We start from the raw sequence: 27261 nt of genomic DNA on the forward strand, positions 1-27261 counted from the left end.
AGTGCTTTTTTATTGTGCCTTCTTGCTATTTTTTAACCAGTTGTAACCAAAATTCATTCATCTGGATTTGGTGTAAGTCCACAAGCACTGAATAATGTCCCTGGTTTGCATGCCAGTTCTTTTGCTAAACAGTTATGTTTTCCACTGTTCAGGGTTGAAGCTGGATGACACAACTTGAGTCTTTGTTTCAGTCTTCCAAACTGATCAAAGTGTACAGGTTTGACTACAGGTTTGCAGGACATGTGTTTCATATTTATAACCTTGTCCCATGTCCGACTGCTTGTCTATCCTTCCAGCAAGGTTTCCAGCCATGAGTTACTTTGGAGGGATCTCGTGTTGTGGTTGTGTGAGTTTTTTGCTGTGCAAAATTTGAAAGTTTCCTTTTAGTATTTGGAAGGAGCATATCAAAAGACATTCTCTCAGTAACTCATGGCCTGAAATGCTATCCAGCTGTTCTGCAGGGACAGAGGAACTTTAAAGCATTTGCAGATTTGCCAGGAACTTAAAAACCTCAGCTAAATTATGCAAAAAAACCATAGATACGAATGTTTGCACCAGCTTTGGGCACAGTCAGGAACAGCCTCTCCCAGCACTGCTGTCCAGTTTGTGTGGCTCCCTTGCTGATCCAGCCTATTTTGTACCAGATTTGCTGTGAATGCCAAGTGGTGAGCAGCACTGCAGCCAGTACCTCAGGAAATCAGAACAGGCAGTTCAGGTGTAGCTGAGCTGAGCAGTGATTTTCCTACAAAGTATCTGCTGTTAACCTTGTGGACTGAAATTCTCTCTGTGGAGGTGGTTGATGCAGCATGGGAGACAGTTTTGCTACTTGTAGCTGTTTTCATTTGCAGTTTGGGTTCCTTAAATTCATCCTGATCAGAGATTGATGCTCTTTCCAGGGTGAGAAGGTGGGAAGCAAGAAAATTACTTGAGCATGGACAGAATTTACCTTCTCTTTCGAAGCAGGATAGCTGTCAGAAGTATCTGGAACTTGGACTATTTATCTGCTTAGGATGAATCCAAGGAAATCAATTAATTTCTTTTAGAGAGATCTTTTATAGGGAACCTGTTGCTGTATTTCCTCTGGAGTGAAGTGCACAAGGCAGACAAGCCTGTCACAGCTGGCAGCAAAGTGGCTTCCACAGGATGCTAGGGCCCACGAGTGTCACCTGGACAGGGAGATGTGTGACTCGATTCACTTTACCCCATGATTTGCAGGGGTTGGGTAGGGTCATCAGTCAGTGCAGTGTGACTGGCAGGAGAATAGTGTTTATTAGTGTAAGTGGGGATTTCTGAGAAAGACCTCTACTTGGAAAGATTCATTCATTATACTTTCCTTCCAACACTTTGAAATAAAAGTGTGTTTGAAGAAGTGGTTTAAGACTAGAAGACAAATATCCAGAAATCCAATGAAGGACATGGGTTACTTGGAGTGTTCAACATTCAGATGACTCTTCACATCTTGAGGTCCAGTTCCTGTTCAGATCAATAGTAATCACAATTTAATTTCAGTAGTTGTTGAATCAAGGCTTAAATGAAGAGATAGGATCCTGTCCCAACTAATTGTGATTTATTTCCAGCGTAGCTACAAAATGCTGGGTAGGGTTCAGGTAAGAGGTAAGATATTTGTACTTAATTCCAACAGCTTTTCCTCAGCAGGTTGAAGAATGAAATTTTGTTTTGTGACTCATAGAGGTGCTAAGAAGTAGCACTGCTTGGCATGAATGAATGAGAAAGAAGCTTCATTCAAGCTCTTATCAAAGTGGATAAAATGTCCAGGTCAATTTTTGTAAGTTGATAGGGAGCCAGCATTTTGGAACTTCTGATCACATGCCAACAGTGATTTCATTGTGATGCAGAAAGAATGGGGTAAAACTTAAATGGCACCGGATGGAAAAGCAGAGCTGGGTTTCTCCAGCAGCACTCGGCTTTCAAAACAGAGGCACGGATTTTGACTGTGGGGTGCTCCTTGACACATGGTTAATCCCTACCATGTAAAAGGCCTGAGTAATACAGGATGACTCTTTTATATGAGTTGATGGCACAGCTTCCTTGTTACTCTTGAGTTTCCAGAATTTTTACGTAGAGTTCAGCTTCTCAGATGATGTAGATATATTCTATTTGCCAGTGTCTGTCTCTTTACACTGCCTGGCTGAAGACGAGCATGAAGATAGCATGAAGTGTCTGAGTGAAACACAAGCAGAGGGCTGTGTGGAAGATAAACTGATGATCTTCTTTCACTGTATGAAGATTAGTGTCTTGTTCCAAAGAATGTTTTTTGCTTCAAAATGTTATTTCATCCCAACTCTGCAACCTGAAATTTTATGTAGAGTGGAAATTCCAATAAAGTTTATTTTGAAGAAACTTCTAATATTTTGTTTCATTATTGGAACGATGTTTCATCATTGGAACAATGCACACTTGGTCGGTCAAAGAGCACACGAGACAGCACATAACAGGCTACACAAACTGCTTGCTAGGAACAAAGCAAACCTAAACATCTCATTTTCTTTAGAGTTGTTTTGGAAATCGTACAGTACAAAATATTGCCAAAATTTCCGTAATCTTGTAATGAAAGAGAATAGCATTTTTTAACAAAAATATTTTTTGAGGAAAAACATCTAGTGAAGTGTAACTGTGAAGCAGAATATGAAAATGGGTTCTGTGGTGGTGTGGTCAGGGGGTAGGTGATGTGTGAAATAGCACCTGGGGAGGTGCAAAATAGGATTAAGCAGTATTAGAGATAAAGTTACTGTGTAGACTGGGTCACAGGGGACTGGGCTTAAAGTACAGACAGATGTAGGAGGAGGTCAGAATTGGTCTCTATAATACAGACAGATTTGTGAAGCCAATGGTTTATTCCTCTGGCTAGCTTGCATGGAGGAAAACACTCGCACTACTTACACAGGCAAATCTCTGAGCTGCAGTGCTGAAGAAGAGGTTCAAATTCTGCTGACAGCCTGGAGCAGAGACAATCTTGTGAGCACAGGCCTTATCTGTCCATCATTCTGTTTAGCACACTCATTTGCACGCTCCATTCTTTCAGTCATAGTTGCTGATTAACTCTTACGAGGCTCCTGAGAGTTATGTAATTCAGGACCATATCCCTGCTTTTCAGTCAGGGAAGCAGTGTGTTGGAGAGCTACAGTGACTTGTTGAAGGCTATGAGAAGATCAGTGTTGAGGCTGGAATTAGACTTGGAGAGATTTTGGCTGCATTTTAAGAGCTCAATACGCTGTACTTCATTGCCCCATGTCATAAGCACAGAGCTGATGTCTAGGAGTCATAAAATGTTGATGGGTTCTTAGACTCTGTTTGGGGCACAGGTGCCTAGCAGTTGGGGAGAGATGTGATCTAGGTGTAGAATGGTTCCCAGAAACCCTGCTCCCAAGAGTGGCCTCAGAGGAAGGATGGGCACAGAGACAGATCTGGGAGAGCAACATCTACAGCATGGACCTGACCAGAGAGAGGTGGGTGTGGAACACAGGCTTAGTTTGCCAAGGGCAGAGGGAACTGAGAGGCTGGGCATACAGAGCAGATGAAGTGTGAGTGTGTGGAGTTATAGATCCTGTCTTTATGCATCACATTGATCTCATTCAATGTGTTATACTTAGCATTTCATTTATATAATGTCAGGGTGTTACATGGGTTTGTTTATATTTAACTCATGGATGACTGGCAGTTTCAGTCTGGATGTTCTTTGATAATGAAATGGGAGAAATTTGTCCAGGTCTGGCAAAAGATCTTTGCCAAAGGATCTCTGGAAATAAAGATAAATGCATTTTCTTGGCTATTTATATTACCTTGTCACTTGGGAGCTAAGTCCAACACCCTTCTACAAACACACTGGGCAGGGGGTGATGAAAGCACTGACCACCATTTGCATGCATTGGTAAATGGTTGTGTCATTTTGTGATATATACTACATAGCATTTAGGTAAGAAAAAGCAGAGGGGCCAAGGTACATTCTACATCATGCAGTAGGCATCTGGTGCAAAAATAAAGCCACCTGGTGAAGTACCTCATGTGACCAGAAGTTTGGTACTAGAAGCTTTCTCATAACCATGCCTGACCTGACAGCTGTTGGCCACTCATGAACTTGTTATTTGTGCTGTGTTTCCCATAGTAGACAGGGTTTGAGTGAGACCAGTTTGGGGATTTGGCAAAGGATGTAAACAGACTGCTGAATCAATAAAGACCAGCAACTGCCAAAGATCCATCTGTTACTGACACCTCTGGATGCCCCCTTCTTGCTGTCCCACCACCACATTCTCCAAAGGCAGTCACATTTCCTGCTACACTGAAGAATCCAGCAAGAACTAAGAGGATTTCCTCCCTGCAGGTTTACACAGAGCATCCTGCATCCAGCTCTAGTGCCTGCTGAACCCTGGTGGAGCTAGGCTGCAGAACTTGCTGTAGAAATGACCCTGTTTCCCCTGATGGGTTTGCAATGCTCAGTGCTGGCTTGTCACTAGACATTGATTTCCATTTCCCATTGCTCTGAACTCTTGCATACCTCACACACAGTGAGCTTGGTCTGTTTGCTGTGAGCCATCAGGGTTGTCCACTGGTGTGAATGTCTAGATTCCAAGACCTCCCACCATCAAAATATTTGGCAAAGCTGTGTTGTAAATGGAGTTGTGCTTCTGCCTATCCTCTACCCCTTGTCCAGGTTGCTCATGCATTCCATTCTGCATACATCTTCCCCTTCAGCCCAGTGCTGTCTGTCCATCTCCTTCTCTTTCTATGCATCTAATGGAGGCTGGTAATCCCGTTAGGTGCTTGCAGCAGGCGCTGCCGAATTTGCTTGCGAACGCCTGTGCCAGGTCGAGTGTCATTGCCAGCAGCGCTCTTGGCGGGATGAAGGTTGCATTAGTGAACAGTAATTGAAATGCAAAATAACATTTTGATCGAACGAGCAGGCTGTTTATTTATCAGATCAATAGCCAAAATGCCCCATCTGGAGAAGTCAGCGTGATAATAAGTGATAGCATTCCAAGGGCAAAGGGAACAAACGCAGCAGGGAGGACATGCCGGCAGGGTGGGCTGGGCTGGGTCACACCAGGCCGTCGGTTGCTGAAACTTGATTAATTTTGGGTCCCTTCTTTGAAGAGGGCAGCCCCCCACCTAGTAGTGTCTGCAGAGGGTTCCAGACCTCTGCTCAGAGACCAAACAGTTCTTAAATACAAGATCAGACAGAGTGCAGACACGAGTAAAATCATGGGAGGTCTTCTTCTCGTGCTCCAGTAGACACAGGGCTGTGACTGAAGGTACAGACTGCTGATGATATAGCTCAGTTAGGCAGCGTTTTTTGATTGTTTTTGCCTTAGTGCATTATGTTTGCTGTAAAGGTCTGAACACTCACAGTGATGATCTGGAAATATGAAGTCATAGTTTGGCTTCTACAGTGAAGCTGCTGGAACGGTGTCCATGTGCATCCACATAATGAGGAAAGGAGAGATGTAGGAGGGTGTGTGTGAGGAAGGGGTTTGTGTGTATTTGCACACTAGCTTTATTATAGGTATGCATACCTGCTGTACATGGATACACTACAGAATAAAGCTATGTAACATTTGAGCCTATCTCAGAAAGGTGCTATATGAAAGTGTAGAAGCAGTTGTACAGCTTCTTTGTGGGTGCCTGCCTTTCGGCTTTGCTGTGTCTGTTGACTTCTGCTTGTCCATTGGTAGGGAATAGGAAGTGAAACTGAGGTTGAATATCTTGCAAGCTTGTGATTTTTTTCTTTCATGACCCAAAATAATAACAGGGAAAAGTGAAAACTTCCTGGGAGGAGGAGGTAATCTATTCACCATGACAGAAAGGAGTATTTTTGTGGGTTTTTTTGTAATCACATTTAATTCAATTTTCAAACAGTGATGCCCATTTGGGAGGAAATTGGAGATTATTTGAATGTATTTTGATTTAGAATTTGTTTGTGGTAGGTTTGGTTTCTTTTTATTTAGAGAAATGAATGTGCAAGTTACACAGAGTGTTGGGGAAAATGATGTGCTTGTTCTGTTACACAGTTTCCTGTCTGAAGAGTGTTTGTTGGCCATGGTCTCCTCCTTATCTCCTGATTAAGGCAAGGAAGAAAACAGGACAGCGTGGGGCCTCAGGTGGGGCTGGCCTTAAGTGGTTTGGAAGCTGCTTTGTCAGTCAAAGGAAATCGGGACAAATGGTCTGGAAGCTGGATGAATTAAGTGGATTTAGAACAAGTCATTAGGGTTTGAAGCTGGAATTTGGGTCAGGTACAACTGGCTACTTAGTGTATGCAGTGTGTGGTAACAGCTATGCTAAATACCTACCAAAGGTGAGGTTTTACAGTCTCAGCAAAACTGAACCTTGAGGTTCTCTTAAATAGGTAGCTAAAGATAATCCTGTATGTTACAGTGGTTTATGGTGTGGAGAAGGAAAATGGGTGTTTCCATGTATTACCTGTTCTCCTCAAAACTGTGGTGTTCATTAGCTTGAGAGCAGCCTGGTGTAGTTGCCTCTGTCACGTCCCTTTCTCTGCTTGTTCAAGTGCTGTATCTCAGCTTCACTGAGCTGTGTAGCACAGGTTTCTGGTCTGTCCTTGTCCCCATGTAGTTATCTTGTGCTTCACCAACAGCCCGACTCACTTCCATGCTTTTCCAGTGGTTCTGGGACATCCTCCCTATGCCAGATCAGTGTTTGGTCTCACGCTGTTATCGTTTTTGCTAATGTATGGTCTTAGGAATGCTTTCTGGAGAGTCAGGAATAAAAAATATTTCAAACTGAAAACCACTAATTGCCCATTGTTATTTTCCATGCTGTAATTTATGTGGAACTAATTTTAGTCAGTTTTTCAGGATCTGTCTGGTTTTGAGTAATGTTTCTGATGATGAGGCACTTAATTATAGATTTCTCAGAGACCTACAGGTATAATATAGACAAAACCTATCTAATCTGTCTGGATGGTCTTGACAAGGGTGGGAAAAAGATGCAGAATCCTACTATAACTGTAAGTTTTGAAGTGTAAGAAGCAGAAACCCTCCGAAAAAATATTAACAGGTCAAACTCAGAGAATTCCTAAATGCATCTAGGTTGGAGAACACACAAGTTCAGATTTTGTCTGAATAAACCTAGAGCCCCCTTTCAGTAAACTAGTATTCATAAAGAAATGTTAATTCTTAAGTATCTTGTCACAGTTGTTTCTAGGAAGATGTCCTTGATTTGTAGGTATCTCCTATTCTAACTCATTCTGCAAACACTGAGGAATTAAGCAATACCTCTGGGTTTCTTTTTTTTCCTGCTATTGCTCATAATGAATTGTAGACATGGTTGAAGGGAGGAGTGCCTTCAGTGGGTATCGTGAAATGCAAGGAAGTGCAGGCTAATGGCAATTTTCTGTTAGAAATGCTAAGAGGGTACTGAGTGAAGGAAAAGGTCTACATGAGATGAAACGAGGGATCAAGCTGGGATGCAAAAATAAATGTGATATGAATGGCAGTGCTGGGAGGTTTTCCGTTCCTTACCCAGCTGAAAAGGTGGAAGCGAAATTCTGATGTACAGGTGTTTGAAGTTTGCTCTACTGAATGTGTTGTTGTATGGGTCTCATTCAAAAGTGTCTGAAGGACACTGAAGAAGAGAGATATAGATTATAAGTGTCCTAGATAGGCAGAGTATAAAGGAAGTCATTCAAGAAGAATTGAAGGTCTAGCTGAGCATTTCTACAGGGATTGAGTTGCAGCTTTGCTATATGCAGGCAAAATTGCTGAACTGGTGTGAGCAGTTTTCCAGATGTAGAAACAGTAGGGGAAGACAGTACAGACAGCCTGGAAATGTGAAACACAGGGTGCTAACACAGGGAGAAAGAAGATAGTAGTGGAATTTGGATAAACGTGAACAGCAAGTCAATCCTGGCCCTTGTTTTGCTGTGATATCAACGGTAAGAGTAAGCAGGAAGCATTAGCCTGAGTGCTAAAGCAATTCACTCTGAAGGGAGTGCAATTAGTACACCAGAGGGCAAGGTACCTTCAAAGGCGCTGTGTTAGTGAGAGAATGAACTGATAATAAATGTCACACTTCCAGATTAATTGTCACTTTATCTGTGTAATACTTCTTACCATTTACTAACAAGAGTGTTGTCATAAGGGTGAAGAGAAATTACAAGAATGAGGAGAGGGATGAAGGCTAGTAGGAAATCCATAATGTCTTTTGCCCACAAGAAGCCTTTTTTATTTATGAAGCAGCCTCCAGACAGTTTGCTGTGGCAGCTTTCATCAGTGTGAGCTAACTTGGCCTAGAGAGGATCTACCAAGATGTAACAGGGCCCTGGTTATGCAATGGGTCAAAGGGATAAAATGTCTCATGGGCATTAGACAAGCAAATACTATTTGTGTAAGAGCCAGAATATGAACACTTGCCGTTGCCATCTCCTTAAGCTTGCAGAAGAGCCCCGCTTGGGCCTCTATCTCCTCTACTGTGCAAGGCATGTGTTCCTCCAGTCTACATGGCAGAACTGGTCTTACTTAGCAACATACTTTAGTAGGTCTCATCAACTAGGTTATCTTCAGGAATACCAGAGGAACTGACCCCTGGAGATGGGTCTCTAGATAGATTCTTGCAGTTGTAGAGCTATGGGACTTTGCTGGCTTCCTTCCATATTTTCATTTTAGCCTCTTCAGCCTCCTAACTCAAAAGTTCTCACCCTGACCCATTGTCAAATTATAAAGCAAATAAAAAAAATCTATACCTCTCTTCAGAGCAAGGGAGAAAGGCATGCCAAGTGTGAGGCATTTTTACAAAATAAGCCAGGCCCAGATGCCCAGAAAATCCAAAAGCAAGAGAAAAATACTATAATTTGAATTAGGACAGTGTAGTTCTTTTAGAAGAAAATACTAACAGTTGGACCTTGTTACATCCTGACAGTCCAAGTTTGTGAACTACAAGTTGGTATTCATGCTGTTGAGTAGAAGTCACAGAATGCTTTCCACTCCCAGTCTGAGAGTACACTCATCAACCTGTTGTTGCGTTATGGCATATGTTTGTTCCAAATACAAGAATGTAGTATTTTTGTGAATGTATTGCAGACAAATGCCTTGCAAACAGACTGTCTGAGCTTTGCCATACTCTACAGAATAGAAGCATAACCCACGCAAGCCAAAGGGAGTTGCTACTAGCAATCATGACAGAAGCCTTAGAAGTCATATTTGCACTCCAGAGAAAAAATATTTAGATTTATCTGAGGTTCTGACTCTCTTGTCCTTTATAGCAATGCAAAATACTGTGATTTAAACAAAAAACCTCTAAAGCCTGTGCACTGGCAACTTGCTGATATGTGTTTATGGTCATGCTCATCACCTATGTACTACCCAAATCTTGTTTAACCTCAGAGAGAAACGAAGTTTGCCCTGGATAGAGGGTATGTTCCTGCACAATAGAGTAAGTCCAGAACAGCTTCCTGGACTGTGGCTGGTGTGACCAAGTTATCCACAGTTATCCACCCTACCGGAGCAAAGTGGCACCTTGGCAGGTCCCATTATTCTTGGACTGTTGTGTGCAGGAGAACTATCCGTAAAAATGAGGAGACCGTAAATGATGTTTCTCTCATTTGAAGCCTTTATTGAGTAGAAGAGAGGAGAAACCAGTAGGTGTTCTGACCCCTTGCTGCCCCAGCACCGGGGTGGGTGTCCTGGAGGTGGGGGTGGGTGAGGTGTGTGAGCTGTCCATGGTAAGAGCAGATCACTCAACAGGTGGTGGCATCTCCATGACATCGACTCTTCGCATATGTGACCTAAAATTACACTGGCTGTTATTGCAGCTGTCACATCTAGCCTGCCGCTTGGAAAATATTATTTATTTCTGTCTCCTGTATCTAAAAAAAAACCTGCCTGACAAAATTTGGCTTGTTAATGGAGTTGCAGCTAGTGTTTGAGAAGCTGATCTATATTGTTTGTCAGCCAGCTGTGGGTTGCAAAGCTCTCTCAACTGGCCCACAAAGGACACGCCTTTTGTGTTGCCCAAATAGCATCATGGCATGATGTGCACATCTCATGTACACATGTAGTGTGGGTTTATGCCATCTGGACTAAAAGAAGTTGGATGTTTTATCTCTGTTTAAATGATTAGTGTTTCTGCAAATGGTCTTTCATGGTTGGTTTTCAAATGTCTGAGTGTTCTCTTTCTCTCCTCTTTCCTCAGCAGAGCAGTCCAGTCATTATAGAGAAATAGCAAAAGATGAAAAGCTAGAGAAGAATTTGAGAAACTTGTAACATGAACCCAACGTCACTTCCCAAGGGAGATAAAAGTATTTGATAAAGACCCAAAGCACAGTCTTGACTTGGTCTAAACCTGCGCATTTACATCCAGAAACACTGAGATCAGAGGGCAGTTATAGGCATGTAAAGGCCAACAACATTGTTAGTGATAAACAGCAGTGGGTTTATGAAACAGGAGTACAGCAGACAGTAACCTTTCTTGATACAATTAGATAATTAGTGGGAAAAGAGAATGCAATGGATAGACTGTGGACAAAGCCTGGGCTTTTGACACAAAGCTGTGCAAGATATTATTAGGGAAATTAGATCAAATTAGGTTTGATACAAATCTGTGAAATGAATCAAAGATTAGGTGACAGAGTGTAAACAAAAGGGTCAGAGACATTCTTTATCCTTCTGCAAGGGCAGTGTCCAGAAGGATGGTGCTTTCAGGGCATGCTGTACTGACTGAGGTTGTGAGGGTTATTTGTAGGTGTTTTTTGATAGGGTGTGTGTGATTGGTTGTGGTTTGGGGTATTTTTGGTAGTGTGGTTGGTTGGTTGGGTGTTTTTGTGTTGATGGTTGGACTTGGTGATCTCAGGGGTCCTTTCCAACAATGAAAATTCTGTGATTCTGTTTTGGTTTTGAATATTCATTAGTGACCTGGAGTAAAATGTAAAAGGAAGTTCTCAGATTTACAATTGACACAACTGAAAGATACTAGAAAGAAATCAGAGTAGAAAAAAAGAATAACTAGGCTAAAAAATGGGCATTATTACAGGCTTTGGCAAAACAAGTGGCAATTATCAGCATGTGGTTTAAAGATGATACTGGATCTGCTTTGGAACAAGGAGACTCTCCAAATTTCATGTTGTGCAGATCACGGTGGCAAAAGCAGCTTATGTTCAGAGAGGTCCCAGTGAGACAGTGGATATCAAATGATGTGATCTGATGTGCAACCTGATGTCTGGCAAAGCTACTGCTCAGCCGGTCCATATGTCTGCCCGGCTGCATGCTTTGCAGAGTGACTCTCCCCTGTAGTGCTGTGGCTTTGCACTGTGCGATTTGGGGCACCTTGCTGCAAGACAGACCCAGGCAAGTTGGAACAAATCCAGAGAAGGGCCACAAAGATGCTAAAGGGATTAGAGGGAATGACCTATGATGAGGAAAGGTGAAAAGAACGAAATGTTTAGAACCTCTAAGCCTGTTACATGGGCCCAGAAATAGTAACGGAGTTTCCTGTGCCAGCACAGAGGAGAGTTGGATCAAGTCTCTCTCCTTTTACATTCCTATTAAGGTAACTAGAGCTGAGCAAAATGGCTGATCATCACTTTGAACTCTTTGCAAAAAACATTTAGCTGTTCTTCTTGAAGTTCAAGATGTCGTATTTCATTGCCAGGGGACACTCAGAGTCTGTTCAAAAATCACCACAGAATCTCCATGAGTCTTGCAGAAAGTCAGAGCGGGTGAGGCTTATTTCGCTGTCTGCTGCCCAGCAATAATCAACTATCCAAGTTGTTCCAGAGGCCAAAAAAGAAAAACATAAGCTATGGAATGGCTGGAGTAACCCTGACTATGATCTTTGGTTTGTCTTGGTATTGAGGACTTCTGCCTCTAAAGCATGCGTTAACATCTATCCAAAACTCACTATGTATCACTGTCTCCTGGAAGGGAACAGGAGCACCCTTAGCTGTAAAAATGTAGGGGGCTTGTTGCTATCCTTGATTTCCCATCAGACCATCACTGTTTGCTTGCCCTGGGAAGGAAGACCCCTTATCTGAGCTTGTGAGTTAAGAAGCGAGTCAGTCCTAGGAGACCAATCTCCCCTCTTTTATTTTTATTTTTCTCTTCTTTTCTTTTTTTTTTTTTTTTTTTTTCCAGGGGAGAGAAATACCTCTGGGTTCTCTTGAGGTCCTCTGTAAAATTTGGGCTTTTTAACAGACAGAAACTGGGATTTTAATTCCAGTGACTGAATCTGACAGGAAAGCTCACCTCCTTGTCATGCCATTTTCTTAGTGTTGTCCTCTGTCTGTCCTTAACATTACAACTCCAACTCCTTTAACTGTAGAGTTCCTCAGTGCAGAACAACGGGGGTTTTGTCTTCCATTTTGACCCTAATCTCATGGTATTGTGTCCAATGATCTTCAGGTTGTTTTCTACAAATGCACTTCTCAGGTAGAAGAGAGTTCCAGAATCTGGCCAACACAGCAACTTTCAGCTTTGCTGTGACATGCTACGATCTCGTCTCAGCCATCAAAGCTTCATCTTCCTCCACACAGTCAGCTGGCATTATACCAGGAGATCTGCAATCTGTCTAGGTGTCCTGCAGGATTAAAGATAAAGGCACCTGCAGCAGTTATTCCTGTAACTGCTTCATGGCCTCTAGTCCAGTGTGACCCTCTGGGCAAAGCATGGGCATTCATCAACTCAACACGCTGTCTCTGAGAGGGACCAAACTCTGGATTCCTCTCAAGTAACACCAGGCAAAGCAGCTGAGGAACGTGAGATGCCTGCCCATACTCTCAAGGTCAACAGTCTTGCCAAATAAAAAACTTGGCTGATCGATCCCAGAGATAGGAGATGAGGTCAAACATTGAGGATGAAACAAGAGAAGGGAAAATGAGGAGACACTTGGGTCAAATGAGATCATCAGGATGCAAGACTGTGAAGTTGCTGCATATCAAACATGTATATCCATATCAACAGACACATAGATATGATATATATACTCCAGCCTTGCTGTGTCACAGAATGTTTTGTCCTGTCCCCTGACAGGTTTGACCTCTTGGCAGCAGGAGTTGTCACAAATACCAGGTAAATAGGCTGAAATTGAAATAGAAATTATCCACATGACCATGGTATGGTAACCTTAAACCACCAGAGCTTTCAAGAATAAAAGTCAAGTGTCCTCAGACAGTCAGAGTTCTTTGGAGATATCCTCAGGAAAATGCATTTATTTAGGTTTTCTTAAAAGCCTTTGACAAATTATCATGCTGAAGAGAAAATTTAACCTCTCAGGTTAATACTATTATAAATTTAAAAGTCTGAGACAGAAAAGAAAGGGTAGACGTACCTTACCCAGAAAAGAAAAACTCAATTTTCAGCATGATAAATGTTAGCAAGGATCACCCACAAAGATCAGTGTTGTGGTGTTTGATCCATGTGTTAACGATCTGGGAAGTGGGTGAACGAGACTCTGCAGCTGACATCAAATTATCAAGGAAGACTGAAGAACTCCAGAGGAACCTAATAAAGCTGAGCGCATGGTCAGCACCATGATAGATGAAATATACTGTTGACTATCACAAAACATTGCACACCAGAAGGCATTAATTTGATTTTTCATGCATCTTAATGGTTTTTAATTTAACTGCAGCAACTCAGGAACTAAGATCTAAGGACTGCAGTAAGTAACTTGCTGGTGTTCTCTGTTGAAAAAAAAATGTAACACTTTACATTTTAATTTAAAATAAGGACTTATATAATAGATAGGCTGCAAATAACATTGAAAATATGGTAACGTCAGTGGGTAGTTGATGGCATGCTTTTGTCTTGACTACTGTCCAGACCTTCAGCTGGTAAAGTGGTGGAGCGGTGCCAGTTTCATGCTGTGAGGAGCTGGCTCATTGAACTCTGTTCTGGACTGAACAGAAATAGCCAGACTAGAGGAAGTTCAGAGATGGATGATGAAGCAGATAAGAGTCTGCAAAAACTTCTGCATGAAGAACAATTATATAGATAATGACAAGCTGAAGGAGGAGAACATGACAAAAGTACATTTCCTGTGAAGGAGAGTCAGGAGTTATTTATGGAGCCTGAAAAGCTGCAAATACAATATGGGCAAACAAAAGTGGTATTTTGTTGTTGTTGTTCATACAGCGCACAAGTAATCCATGGAACTCATTGCCTTAAGATATCATAAAAAATAACAGTGTTCTACAAGAAAACCCACAACTGAATATTTAAATAAGGAGTAAGACTATCTGTGACTACAACAAATAACAAGAGGTTGCAAATTTGGTAAAGATGCATCTTTTCCATATACTTAAGAGCATAACTCACTGAGAAGTGGGAAATTGAGAGCATCTTCATGCAAAGCCTTATCCTAGTAAACAGAAGACAGATTAAGATTTAAGATTAAACTGAAGGAAACTTCTAATCAGATTATTTTCCTTCAGTTTCTAAGCTTCCATTTTAGTGATGGTAGTGAGGTGGGGATGGGGGTTGGGGAGGAAGGAATCCATTCCAGGTCCTTCCTGCAGGGTCTGCTAGTAAACTTGTTGCTTAATGTCAGGGCAGCTCATCCTTAAATAACCAAACATCTTTATCACCTTGCCTGCCACAGACAGGTTCATTTCTTTATGCTGTCTGAGAGGTAGATTGTTCTCTGGGTAGATTGTGCCTCATCAGCACTGATGGCCCTTCCCAGCACTGTAGCCTGTGAACAGCCTGAAATTGTGATCTACACAAATAGCCTTGAGTTTGTGGGGAGAAGACAAGTCAGTTCTTAGTGAGTTGTACTGATATTCCTGAAGGAGTAGTACCTGGGAGGTGATGGGTTGGGTTTGAACTGCCTGAGCTGACTGCAGTTGGACTGAGGTGGGAAAAGGAGGGCTCTCTTTTGACCAGGCTGGAGCTAGGTTTGGCCAGGAGGCCGCTGAGTGCCTTTGCTCTCTCCCTGCAGGCTGCTCGGCAGAATGGCCACAGAGGAGCGGCACCTCTCCTCCAGCTGTGGGTCCTTCATCAAGACCGAGCCCTCCAGCCCATCTTCTGGCATCGACGCCATCAGCCACCACAGCCCGAGTGGCTCCTCCGACGCTAGTGGTGGCTACGGCATCGCCATGGGAGGCCACCCCAATGGCCTAGACTCACCACCCATGTTCAATGGCACGGGGCTTGGTGGTGGGTCCTGCCGTAAGCGTTACGACGACTGTGCCAGCGCCATCATGGAGGACTCACCCACCAAGTGCGAGTACATGCTCAATGCAATCCCCAAGCGGCTGTGCCTGGTGTGCGGGGACATTGCTTCTGGGTATCACTACGGCGTGGCTTCCTGTGAGGCGTGCAAAGCCTTCTTCAAGAGGACTATTCAAGGTATGGTGGGAAGGGAGGGAAACTGAGGCATTCACTCTGTAGCAAAGAAGGGAGGCAGCTTCAGACATAGCTGACACTACAGCTTTCCTATGTCATATCATGGGACAAGGGAGGGTGAATGTAATTCATCTAACCCTCCATCCATTTGTATACTTCTTCTCTCCTTCTGCCAAGCTCTGGTCCTTCCAAATCCACTTACCTGCATGTGAAGTTAGGCTTTGTGGTGGTAGGAACCTTTGCCAAGTTCCTAACCTGGCTGGCTACCAGATCTGGGTATCTGGACTAGTGAATGGATCTTCCTGCCTCTGCCAGCAGCACTGATACCCTGATAACATGACTGCTAGGGGAGCGAGGCCTGGAAAGGAAATGCTTTGCACTCTGAAGGTGGTTTGAAGGGCATTTTGAAGAGTGGATGCCCCTGCCTAGTCACAACATCTCTAGAGATCTCTTTCACCTTGAGGTGAAAGCCCCAGCCTCCCTACAAGAGTAGGGAGATTCTCACTCCATCCTGCCAGTTTTAATTTGTGGCCATGGACTCCATACAGACCTCACCACAAGGCTGGGCAGGTTACTTTGATGAGAGTCAATCCTGCATTCCTCCTTTTCTAGCTCCACCAACCCTTTAAAATAAGATGCAACTTCTTTGAAGATAAAAAATTTGGGCACTGAAGGAGATAGAAACATGCAGGTTTCGTCAGTCTTACTGAGAAATTCCTCAGGTGATTTTGAAAACCTCAGTAGTGCATATATATATATATATATATATAAGAATTGCAGTGCATTTCTCCTACTTTTACAGTTCACATATGAGGTATATGACTGTGTCCTGACTGCCAAAGGTATGCTGCAGATGTGCACACACACAGGTACAACAGTGCAGTCAAAACTGGGAGTGCATCCAGGCAAGCTCCAGTATCTGTGGATGCTTGGGTGTACTTACGCAAGCAGGCCCCATGTGAGTGAACATGCCTGGACGTACAAATATTCCCTTTATTTCTTACACCCTCAAACTGGAAAAAGAGCAAGATTCTTTACCTTCCAGTGGAAAGTGCATTGAGTTGACCCAACCATGATGGGGACAGATGTCCAGTGAGCAAGCAGCTGTGTATATCTTCTTGCTGTTGTCTGCCATCAGTTTAACAGTTTAACACTTCCTCATCTCCTGTGAAATGAAACAAATACATATGTAGGGAGAGCACTCATTTTATTTTTGTTCATTGAATGGGCCTTCTTACACTCGGTCACTGTAGATGTTCAACTCCAGAGTGGACAGAGCAATACAGGGTGCAGTTCAGCCCAGGTCTCTGCAGGATCCACTATTTCTAGCTTAATTTTTTAGATTCTAAATGTCTCTCCTTACTATTATCCAGCTGTGGAAATCATCACTCTGTATTGCCCCAGTGACTCTTCTTCTTTTATTATGCCATGTGGAAAGCATGGCTACCTCTAGGGCACTGGCCTGTTTCCTGGCAGAGTTTCTGTCATTTGTCATTGCTGAATGTCCTGTGATTGAATGTGAACTTTTACTTGGACTTCTGAGTGTCAGCACTGACTCTGTCCCTCCTCCAGCACTTGGACCCATTCCCAGTGTTTCTTCTTGGCACATTCAGGTGCTAAAGGAGGGACAGGGCAATATTCTGAAGAAAAAGGGGCAACTTATATAGGAAGAGACTGAAAAACTAACCCCTCATGGGAGCAATAATGGGACCATTTCTGTGGCAGAGCAAAAGAGAGTCCTAACCTGGAGAAAGAGAAAAAGAGCTAGGAACTTCTGAAAGAGAAAATAAAAAGAAAATTATGCAAGGTGGCAGTAACTAGAGCCTGGATGATATGTCAGCTGACTTAATCCTGAGAAGGGAAAGTGCTTCCTTCCAACCCCTCTCCCCAGCACAGCTATATTCTCCCTGTGGTTACCTAATTGATTGCCTCTTAACGTGTAACAGATGGGGGGAAAGGCATAAGCAAAGATTTCTCTCACCCTGTCATCAGCTTGGGCTGGCAACTGAGGTACCAAAATGTTTTTATTCCCAAGAGTGAGAGAGTTGAGTGTGCTGTGCCCAAGGGTAAGCAATTTCAGCTATGGAGCTGAATGTGAGTGGGCAGCAACTAGGGCTGCAGAGTTGGGTTGAGTCAAGAAAATGCACCATGCCCAGGGCTCTGCTGAAGTGCAAGTGAGACCAAGCACAGCCCTGGGTATGAGGGGAAAAGAGTGAGCAAGTGGCAAAAGCATTTCCAAAAGGAAATGCTGCAATTATATTGTTTGGTAGATGTGTTAAGCATCTAACCGACTAAGTGGGAAAATAACCATCCAGGCTGCCTAACATTGATACAGGGTGTGCAGAAAGCATGCAGGTATGTATGTTATACAGTTGCATTCCCTGCTAGTATCAAAAGACTTGCCATCAGTCTGGTATCTGGGAATGATGTTGACTCAATGATTTGAGTACCGAGATGGAGCTACAACCCCAGGATTTCCCAGGTGCTCAGGAGATGCAGTAGGTAAATTAATCATCAGTCTTTTGTGGTCTTGGACCAGCCACTTCACTTCTCCCTGCTTGATTATTGAAAGATGAAAAACTAATTACTATTATGAGAGTACTTAATCTGTTTGCCCTAAGTTTAGTAACTTTATTAAGTAATAGGAGCATAAGCTTCTATAAAATGGCTCTCAATCAGTCTTGGAATATTAGACTCCTGCAGCCCTATCTAGATACCCCTGATCATGAAGCAGAGCTTCATGCTGAGACGTCTCCCCTGCTGCAAATGACCCCTGTATGCCTATTGTGTTTTTCAGCTGCATTAACTCATGTAAAACCTGCATGTTTGAGGCAGGAGGATCTTGAAATAACCTCTCTGCTCCCCCTGCTGCTGTCAAAGCAGTGAGAAGAATGGGCACCAGCTGCAGACCTTCTTTGAGCCTGGCAGCTCTGCAGCTCATTTTCCCCCTTATCCAGGTGAGGCCAGGCTGTCCTAGACAGTATGAGGGCTGTTGATTTTCAAGCAGGAGAAGACAGGCTGAAATACACCGTGGACATGGCTGGTTATCTCTGAGGTCACTTCTATTGCTCAGTCAGAGTTTTCCATCAGTAGATTTTTTCCAAAGAAAAGCAGAATTTTTACAAAGTCAGATTTTCCCAAGGAAATGATGATAGGAGAAAAAAAGAAGTCAGGAAAATCCAAACCATTGATTCACATCAAGCTGACCTGGATTGTTTGGTTTTGCTGTTCTAAGGCAGGATCACACACCACATCCTAACCTGTCCCACAGGTTATGGCAGGTTCACACCTGTGACCCCTCTCATGTTTTGTTACATGACTCAAGGGATGGATCAAGGCCTGGAAGCCTGTGTGTCATTTCCACTTTGCAGCCCTGGCAGTGCTTGAGATGGAAAGGCAAAAAGCTGGCATGGGATGACAGCACGTGCCACTGGACTGCAGGCCTTTCTCTCTGATCTTGTTATTTTGAACCACAGGGCTGGACTTGCCACGCCTTGAGGCAGAGTCAGAAATTCTGAACTGACTTGAAGTATTTTTGATCAGCTAGGCTGTCTGACAGAATTTTAATTCTATTTCTCTTTCATTGTATTGCTTTGTGGGAACTGTGCTCTGGGTCCCCATGACATCCTAGCAGCAGTCTGCATTCACCTCCATGATGCAAGTGTCCTCCAAAAAAACATCTACTACAGGCATCACCTAACTTCGTGAATATTATGGAAAGTGCAATATAGCAAAAATAAGAGAGAATCTGAGTTTTGTGTTGAAGTGTGCTGCTATTGGTGCTTAAGTGAGATATGATTTGAAACCAATAATTTCATAGTAGTTGAGTGTAAAGGAACGGGTCTGTTACATGAAAGATAATGTGTTTTGGATGTTTCTGCATTGAAGCTTTTTGAATTTCTATTCTGCAGAAATCCTTACTAATCCTTTCATCCAAATTTAGGATGAAGGCAAATGCTGGATTTCTTACAGGATACAAATTTTTAATCTAACTTCACTCTATTTAGTCTTTTAATAGTTTCCTCAGTAGGTAGTGAACTATATATCAATCAAATGTATTGAAATTATCTTTTTTTTTCATCAGTCGTTACAACTGGTAGGTAGTTTTGCCTATTCTGAATATTAACTAATAACAGTGCTAAGTAGCAATATAAGTCCTTTATTATTCCACATATTCATGACTGCAACTACCCTTCATCTACTTCTAATTTTCAAATAGTGAAAATTAAGGCTATTTCTAAAAAGACTCATTAATATAAAATAAAAGCTTAAAGCTCAGCAAAATAACCTGAATTCAGATTTTCCTCTCTGATCTTTGTGAATCATCTCATTGTATGCTGGGAACTCATACCCATAAGGTGATTCACCAGGCCTTGCAAGGGGTAGTATTGCGGAGAGCTGGTTGTTGGAGAGTCAGAGAGAAGAGACACAGTTACCATCATCAGAAGAGGCAGGTTATGCATCAGGCAAAGCGCCTGCATCTCTGTATTCCCTGCTTGAGTCTTGCAAGCTTCAAACTCAGTGAGTCTAGCAATAAAACTGCTGTGCTGGGATGTCCCTACACCAGTAAGGGGCTTAGAATGTGGATAATGCAGCTCAAGAGACTTGTAGGGATTTATCACAGGCTTGTAACAAAATCCATGGCCTTCTAGGGCTTCCTGGTTGTCATTAAGGTGGTTAGACTGGCTCATGGGAAGGGAGGAGCCATTGAGAGAGTGTGCTCATTTTCCTGAGCAGAGGAGCCTTACCATCCACAGGATCAGGAAAGGGCCTGTGAGATGCAGAAGGGATGTTTTGTGTTCCTACAGTAGCAGCCGTGGCAGCCAGGCACTGTCCTGTCCTGCTCCGAAATGTGGCTGCTGCTTCTCAGGTGGGAATTCATAGGCAAAAAACAGGAAATGTCCTGAGCTTCCAAAAGCTTTTGAAGCATTAGCAGGGAAAATGTGGTATTCCTTGGATCTAGTGCCTGAGTGCTGCTTATTATTCACATCTCTAGCACTTGGATTCAGAAAACCATGTCCAGTGCAACTCATCTCTATTAGACTTGTGGGATAGTATCTATATAGAGAGCTCTGTGCAGAAGGATCTTTTCTGTGGAACTTTAGTAAAGTATTTCTGTGTCATAAACCCTGCAAACAAACTTGCTGCCAGTATGTAGCCCCAGGGCCCATGTCCTTCATCCTTGTGCAAGCAGAAGGCTGATTTAAGTGAGGTTGAGAGAAATGTTCAAGTCCTCCTTTGTGGAGGAAGAGCTAGATGTGTCACCCTGAGGAGGCCAACAGTGCTGGTGTTACCCCTATACCTGCCCCCTTTTATTCTCATAGCATTAAATTCTGAAGTCTTGGTCCTCACATTTCAGGGTTTTTTTACTGTCTAAGCCACATGAAGTGGCACCTAGATCAGGGACATGTTCCTGGAAGCACAGGAAAGCCCTGCTGAAAATCAGGTCACTTATTCAAGTGACGTATTCAGATTTACATGTCCAGTATTTGAATCCCTTTCTTTGAAAACTATGGCTTAAAAAATAACCCCTCTTACCTCATGCAGATCATTGGAGAGATTTTCTTCTGATTTTCACAAAGTACCTGTCCTCACACCAAAACTCAGGCTAAGATTCCTCAGTTAGAAGGGCTGATTTAAGTGGGAGGTAATAGCGAATCCACTCCATGCGTACTACCAGTGTTCCCTGACCTGGTTCAGGAAGGCAGACTGGTGCCTGCTGGGGGCAGAGAAACTGCTGGTCTGGAACTGCACTCACCAAGAGCCTTTTTATAGTTTTCAAGTCCCTTTTCGCTGAGCCACCCAGATGATCTGTTTACCTTTGAAATCAGAGATAAAAAGGATTCAGGACAAAAGCTTGTGGGTGCTGAAATGAAAGTGTCATCAGAGCTAGCAGCTTATTGAAAATTCAGGTTGCTTTCTCCTGCAGACTGTCCAGTCATGCAGAATAGCTGTAGCATGGAGGCATGATACTGACTGCCTGATGGGACCTTCCCAGGGCTATGGTATTTGGCAAGCAGTTCTTGTGAAACAAAGAAACCAACCAAAACAACAACAAACCCCCCCCCCTCAGTCAAACAACCAAAAACCAACGAAACAACCCATGGTGGCAGTGTAACAATGGTTGCAAAAAATAGGGGTAGAAGGAAACCAGGGAACTGCGGACAGTGGCACCACACGTTAGTCACAACTGCAGCATGCTGTGTCAAATTGCTAGGGTGAAAGACATGACTTGAGTGAATGGAATTTGGAACTTCCAAATTCAAAAAGGAGCAGCTAATTCTGAGCTCAACTCCGTTGAAGAGCCCTATCCATAAATTAAATAGGAGCTGGGTGGGACTTTACTGTGCTCAGGGAAGCATTCTCCTCTTCCCAGTCCCTCCCCTTCCAGAGAGGTGTCATGACTGCGGGGTCCCTTGAATGATCAAGCTTTGGTGTGCAGTTTTCAGGTGCACTGGACATTATGTTTCAAACTGCTTAACAGTCAAAGGTCTTAATTTTTCAGAAAACAGATTCATTTTGCAGTTCTTCAGCATAAAATCACTTCAATAGTCCTTGGCTTTTTCCCAGCATCTCTCATCTAAAGCCTTAAAAGTGTAGCTAGACCTCAGTGAATCACAGTGTCCCCAGAAGGTAGGTTTGGTGCTCATTTCATTTTACAGATGAGCAAGCTGGGACACAGAGAGGAAGTGATTTGCCATCCAAGGCCATATATGAAGGCTTAGAACAAATTCAAAATCTGATCTGGTCACCTATCACTTGATTTTTTGAAGGCATTTTTAGGTAAATCCTATGCCATGGCATCAGTGAGGTCCTAGCAGTTTTTTTCTAGATCAAATGTAAATATTATCTAAGTCAAGGAAATCTCTTCTATTAAGCAACAGTTCAAAGCAAAGTCTTGTCTATTAGATTATGCCATTTCCTGCCCTTTCCTTCTGGGTCACATAATCTACATTTTATGGCACACGGAGACTTGACTCAAATTTTATACTGGCATACTGACTTGCCCACGTGCACCCTTGTGTGCTGATGCTCTCCTGCAGGGCCTTGCAGCACCCCCAGCTGCTGCAGTGAAGGGAAAACTCTCTCCGAGCCCCTTGTGCCGGCAGCCGGGCTGGTGGTGTGACTGCCAGCCACTGGGAGGCGGCTGGAATTTTGATGAGATAATCTCATCACTTTATCACAGGGCACTTACAGAAATTACAGGGAGCTGTGAGCTGCTCAACTGTGCTGGCAGCCAGCCCCAGGACCCATAAAAGAAATTGAGACACACACACACAAAAAAGAAGTTGGAGAACTTTGTTAAAGTTTTAGACATGATAGTTTTTCTTGGATGAGTTCTGCTTGGGTAATGCTGATTGTGCCTTCCCTGGTGATGCCCGTTTCCTGCAGTAATGGCAGGTATTGCCCCCAGCTGTAGCTCCTAATCCATGCAGCGCAGAGCATGGTTTGGAGACCAGTATAAAACTCCATTTACTTTGGCAGCATTGTCTTGTGTGAAGAGGGTACAGTGGGCCTCCCCCCTAGCATTTGTGCCCATAGAGAGGGCTGTAAGACACTGTTGCTGCTGCTTTCTTCTTTTAGACTGGGCACAGCATGTGGAAGGGCTACATGAGCCTGTGTTCAATGTGAAGGCAATAAAGTATGCTGAATGGGATGTCCCACCAGTGCTGGATGGATTTTTTTCACCTGTGCAAACCAGGTGCCTGCTGCACTGCATGGTGGTAGTGCAGCAGGCTTTGCTGGCCAGGAAGGGGAGCTTGTCCAGGGCCCACCCTGCTCTGGCTCTGCTCCTGTTAACAGTAGTGGTAGGAGTACAGAAATGCCTTTGAGAACTGCTTATTCAAGTTGTACATACGGTATGTATATGGTAACCAGCATCTACTTTGACACTATCACATTTACTTGTAATGTAGGTTTTGCAGACCATTTCCAGTTCTTAGCCTGTCAAAGGGTCTGTGTGCTGGAGGCATTGGGAAGCTGGGGGATCTGCTTGACACAGTGTAGAGGGACCTCAAGCTGCCAGATGAGACTGCCACTGCCTGCCACTGCTGTAAGAGCTCAGTGCCTTTGATGCAGTGTCTCTGTGCTAGGGGGCAAATTTTTGTCCTTGGGACCACAAACATTGAATCTTACATCCTTCCAGAACTCTGGTACTAGTTGTGATAGGCAAGGTGGGTATTGAAACTAAGGAAAAACCTTATAAAGTGAGACTGTGTTTGAGTTTTGTCCCAGGTTTGTTCCTCCTCTGTTCCTTCCTGTGTGGGGCACAGCAAGTATCTGATCATGAGGTCAGGGCCTCCATTCTCATGGATCTCTTAATATGCTGGAGCTCTGTGTCTAGAGTAGGAGTTTGTTTATTACCTTGAGATGAAGCCTGAATCTCAATTTCCAGCTCTCTGAGAACATTGATACATTGCTGGCTATTGAAATTCAGGTGCTGCACAATGACGAAATACAGTCTGAATACAACTTTGTGCAGCACACTCTGCTCCTGCAGACAAACTGCATTTGGGGGCAGATGAGCAGTGGTGAGGAATGGGGTGCCTGGGCTGGAGCTTAGGGGAAAGTTGCCAGTCTTTTGCCGAAACAAGAGTCAAGAGGTAGAAGGTTTATAACTAGCAGGCAGATCACCTTTAGTGTTTGGGCATTGTGTGCTCCTGAAGTTTCACCCAGTATGGGCCAAGCATATGAAGATAAATCAAATGGTGGTTTCTTCCTTTTGAATTTGAACTCTGTCTTTCCACTCAGATTTCTAATGGGATTTCCAGCTGCTTAGTTAGCCTCAAGTTCTAATCACCACCCCTAGAGATTGATGTATATCAGATCATTGGTCTTTATTTAGTGGAGGGAAGGGTCTTGCTCAAGATCATGGAAATCCATTGCAGAACAAAAATCAAGTCCTGGCCCAGTGCTACTTAATTGTAAACTCTGCTTCTAATCTGATGATATGCAAAGTCCATACTGTATGTTGTCTCAGCTCTTACCTATGCTCCTTCCTACAGCTCTGATTGAACTCTTGAATCTCAATTTCCTGCTCAAAACCACCAAACCAACTTTTCCGTTCTTCTGAACTGATACTAGAGCTTAGAAACCCTTTTTGGAGCTGCCTGATTTAGCCAGTGGCTTGACTGCCTTAAATGTATTGTCATTGTCAATGCATCACTGTCAAGCTTAGATTTCCAGTCCTGCTCCACAGCAAACATTGAATATCCGTCTTCAGAAACATTACCTCCAAAGTAAATGGCAGGATGGAGGCAGCTGTTTATGTTTGTTGTCTTCTAGGACTAAATAATTGTTGCATTACACTGTGATCCATCATAATTCCATCCTCACAGCAGATCTTCACATCCATATTTCAGTTACATTCTTGGCTTATAATAAAATGCAATGTGACCAGAAATAAACTTGGACTGCTTCTTTCTTTCTGTTTTTCCTTTGAGGCAGTGTTGTGAGGTGATCATAAATGAAAGGGAATGAGGAAGAAATGCTGGTTCTCTGTGCAGAGGGATGAGAGGCAGGTGCACAAGGACTAATAAAGTAAAACTGGAAAGATTTGCATAGAGAACCTGTGTTCACTTTACATGACATCTTACCCATCATTCTTAATCCAGACCTACTGCTTCCCTGCTAGCTGTAGTATGCCAGCTGGCAGGAGGAAGCAAAGGAGGAAATACCATCTCTGAGCTCCCTGGTCCCCAAAGCAAGGCAAGAAAGTACAGTTGACTTCCATCCCACAGACATGGAGCAAGACTGTCAGCAAGGGAAATGCTGCTCATGCCTGAACTGCTCCCACTCTCAGCTGTGACTTCAAGGAACAGGCCAGATTATAAGTGATACAGCACAAGGGATGATGGTTTTCCTGGAGGACACACTGTACTGGAAAGCACAGCATTACTGTCAGCCCCTTGGGTGGACGAGTTTATCCCAATACTTAGAGCAGTATTGCCTTTTTCAGCAATGTGTTCTCATAAGTAGTGCTTGGCTCTCTAAGAGCCGTCAGGAGCTGGCTCTGGTCTCAGAGTATGTGTGTATGCAAATGAACAAACATACAGCTTATACAGCCTGATGGTGGTGGGAATATCTGGACAATACAACCTGTCCCTGCATCAGTGGGGAGAATGTGGTTCCTAGGTGACCATCTCTGTGTTTGATTGCAGGGAATATTGAATACAGCTGCCCGGCCACCAATGAATGTGAAATCACGAAACGGAGGCGCAAGTCCTGTCAGGCCTGTCGCTTCATGAAATGCCTCAAAGTGGGGATGCTAAAAGAAGGTAAGACAGAGTCAGACTGAGAATTGTTTTCTGTCCCAACAGCACTTGGGACTCCAGACCTTGATGGATCTCCTAGGCAAACTACACAGTTGCCCTCTCTGGCTTTCTGAAGGTATCTTTTTGCTGGCTTTGTAAGAGTCAGGATGGGCATTGAACAAGAGGTCAGTCCAGAGAGGAGAGTAGTTCTACTCAGAACCCTCATACTAGCTTATTACTTCTAGCACTTGCAAATCTGAAAACTAACTGGAAACTGGCTGTGCCACACTGTTTCTTTTCCCAGAGGAATACCAGGCTGGAGGGTGTTCCTCTTGCCTTCCAGGTCATTTTGCAGTGTTAGGGAGGAGAGGCTCTTGTGTGGTTGTGACTGGGTTGGCTGGGATTTGTAAGGAAAGGATGGAGTTAGTGCAGAGCTATGGCACAGTATGCAATGAAAGTCTGCCCATATTCCCTCTCAGGACACTTTCTGAAGCTGGTGGTAGCACAGGTTTGTCTGGGAGCTGTGGATTCCCTGCCCTGCATGCTCAACTTGGATTGTAAGAGAGGCAGCGAGGGGAGGAGGGGAAAGGGAAGAAGTGTTGCATGTATCCCTCTGCATTGCTGTACCTGGCAGAGCATGGTCACCTCAGTTTAACCACAAGGAATAGCAGCTGGCTGTGGTCTGTGCAACTCCTGTATGCTGGAGCCAAGATGCCAGCATGCAGCTTGCTTCCAAGTCATGCCATTGTTGCAGCTGCTGATGAACTGTACAATGTCACTGAGCATGTATTGCTTTGCACTAAGGCTTTCTCATTTCTTGAGAGGCAAGTTGATGGCAGCCAGTGTTAAGAATGTAGATTAGATGTTAAACCCTCTTCTGTTCTTTGATGGATGTGTAGTTTCTCTAGTTAAATATCTTCCTGCTAGAGCACACCAGTTACCAAGGGGAGGAGATGCAGCCTTGTGTAGTCTGGCCCTCCTTGACCTAAGTGTAGAGGTGGTAGACTCAGAGGATCTTGATCCACTGCTGGGAGGGAGGCACCTACTTTTGGAGTTAGAGAGGTACCTCTGGAAACCTACTTCTCTGCATATGATATTTCAGGGAGGGGATATATCACCTTACCAACATCCACACTAGTGACACTGGCTTTAGTGGGAACACAGATCGGTGATGCACTCTAGCCTGCTCATATGCATCACATAAAACAACCTTAGAACTCTGTTGTGGCTCCAGTCATTCTGCAGAGCAGCAGCATGTGTCCAGGCTCGCTGGCTGCCTGTGCCTATGCTGCCCCATATCCAAGCAGTTGAGCCTCTGGGACCTGGCAGCTGGGGGAGCAGAGTCAGAGGAGCTGGTGCTGGCATAAATTCTGTGAGTTCAGCACAGTCCAAAGCAGTGTCCTGCGGAGGGCTTTGTGGCTTCGGCTCCAAGTTGTGTGAAAACAGTTAACTCCCTCCAGACCAGAGTTAGGCTAGAAAGCAATGTCACTTCACTCACATCATGCTGTGCCTGAACTCCTGAACCCCATGGGATACTACTGGTGGCAAACTGAAATTTGACTCTAAGGCTGCTTTTGTGCTGAAGTGTATTTAGTTATTCATATAGGGATTGATTCATTAAAGCCAGTGGGGAAGGGTCGTTTGCTATCGATCTTTGTGTATCTGTGGTCCTGCCCATAATATTTAGAGCTGTGGAATAT

General features: G+C 43.7%; 1 protein-coding gene across 8 annotated transcripts in view; it reads left to right on the plus strand.

The window, feature by feature from the left end:
- Nucleotides 1–27261, plus strand: part of ESRRB (estrogen related receptor beta) — a 130248-nt gene that overhangs the window by 73755 nt on the left and 29232 nt on the right. For 7 of the 8 annotated variants that reach the window (XM_051621492.1, XM_051621489.1, XM_051621493.1 and 4 more), the window contains 2 exons: nt 14902–15311; nt 25469–25585. In XM_051621492.1, coding sequence (XP_051477452.1) covers nt 14902–15311; nt 25469–25585 — 527 coding nt within the window. Of the gene's footprint in view, nt 1–12992; nt 13032–14901; nt 15312–25468; nt 25586–27261 lie in introns of all 8 variants that reach the window. The other variant, XM_051621491.1, reaches the window with a different exon arrangement.

The sequence above is a fragment of the Apus apus genome, chromosome 5 (assembly GCF_020740795.1).
Source record: "Apus apus isolate bApuApu2 chromosome 5, bApuApu2.pri.cur, whole genome shotgun sequence".
Taxonomy (NCBI): Eukaryota; Metazoa; Chordata; class Aves; order Apodiformes; family Apodidae; genus Apus; species Apus apus.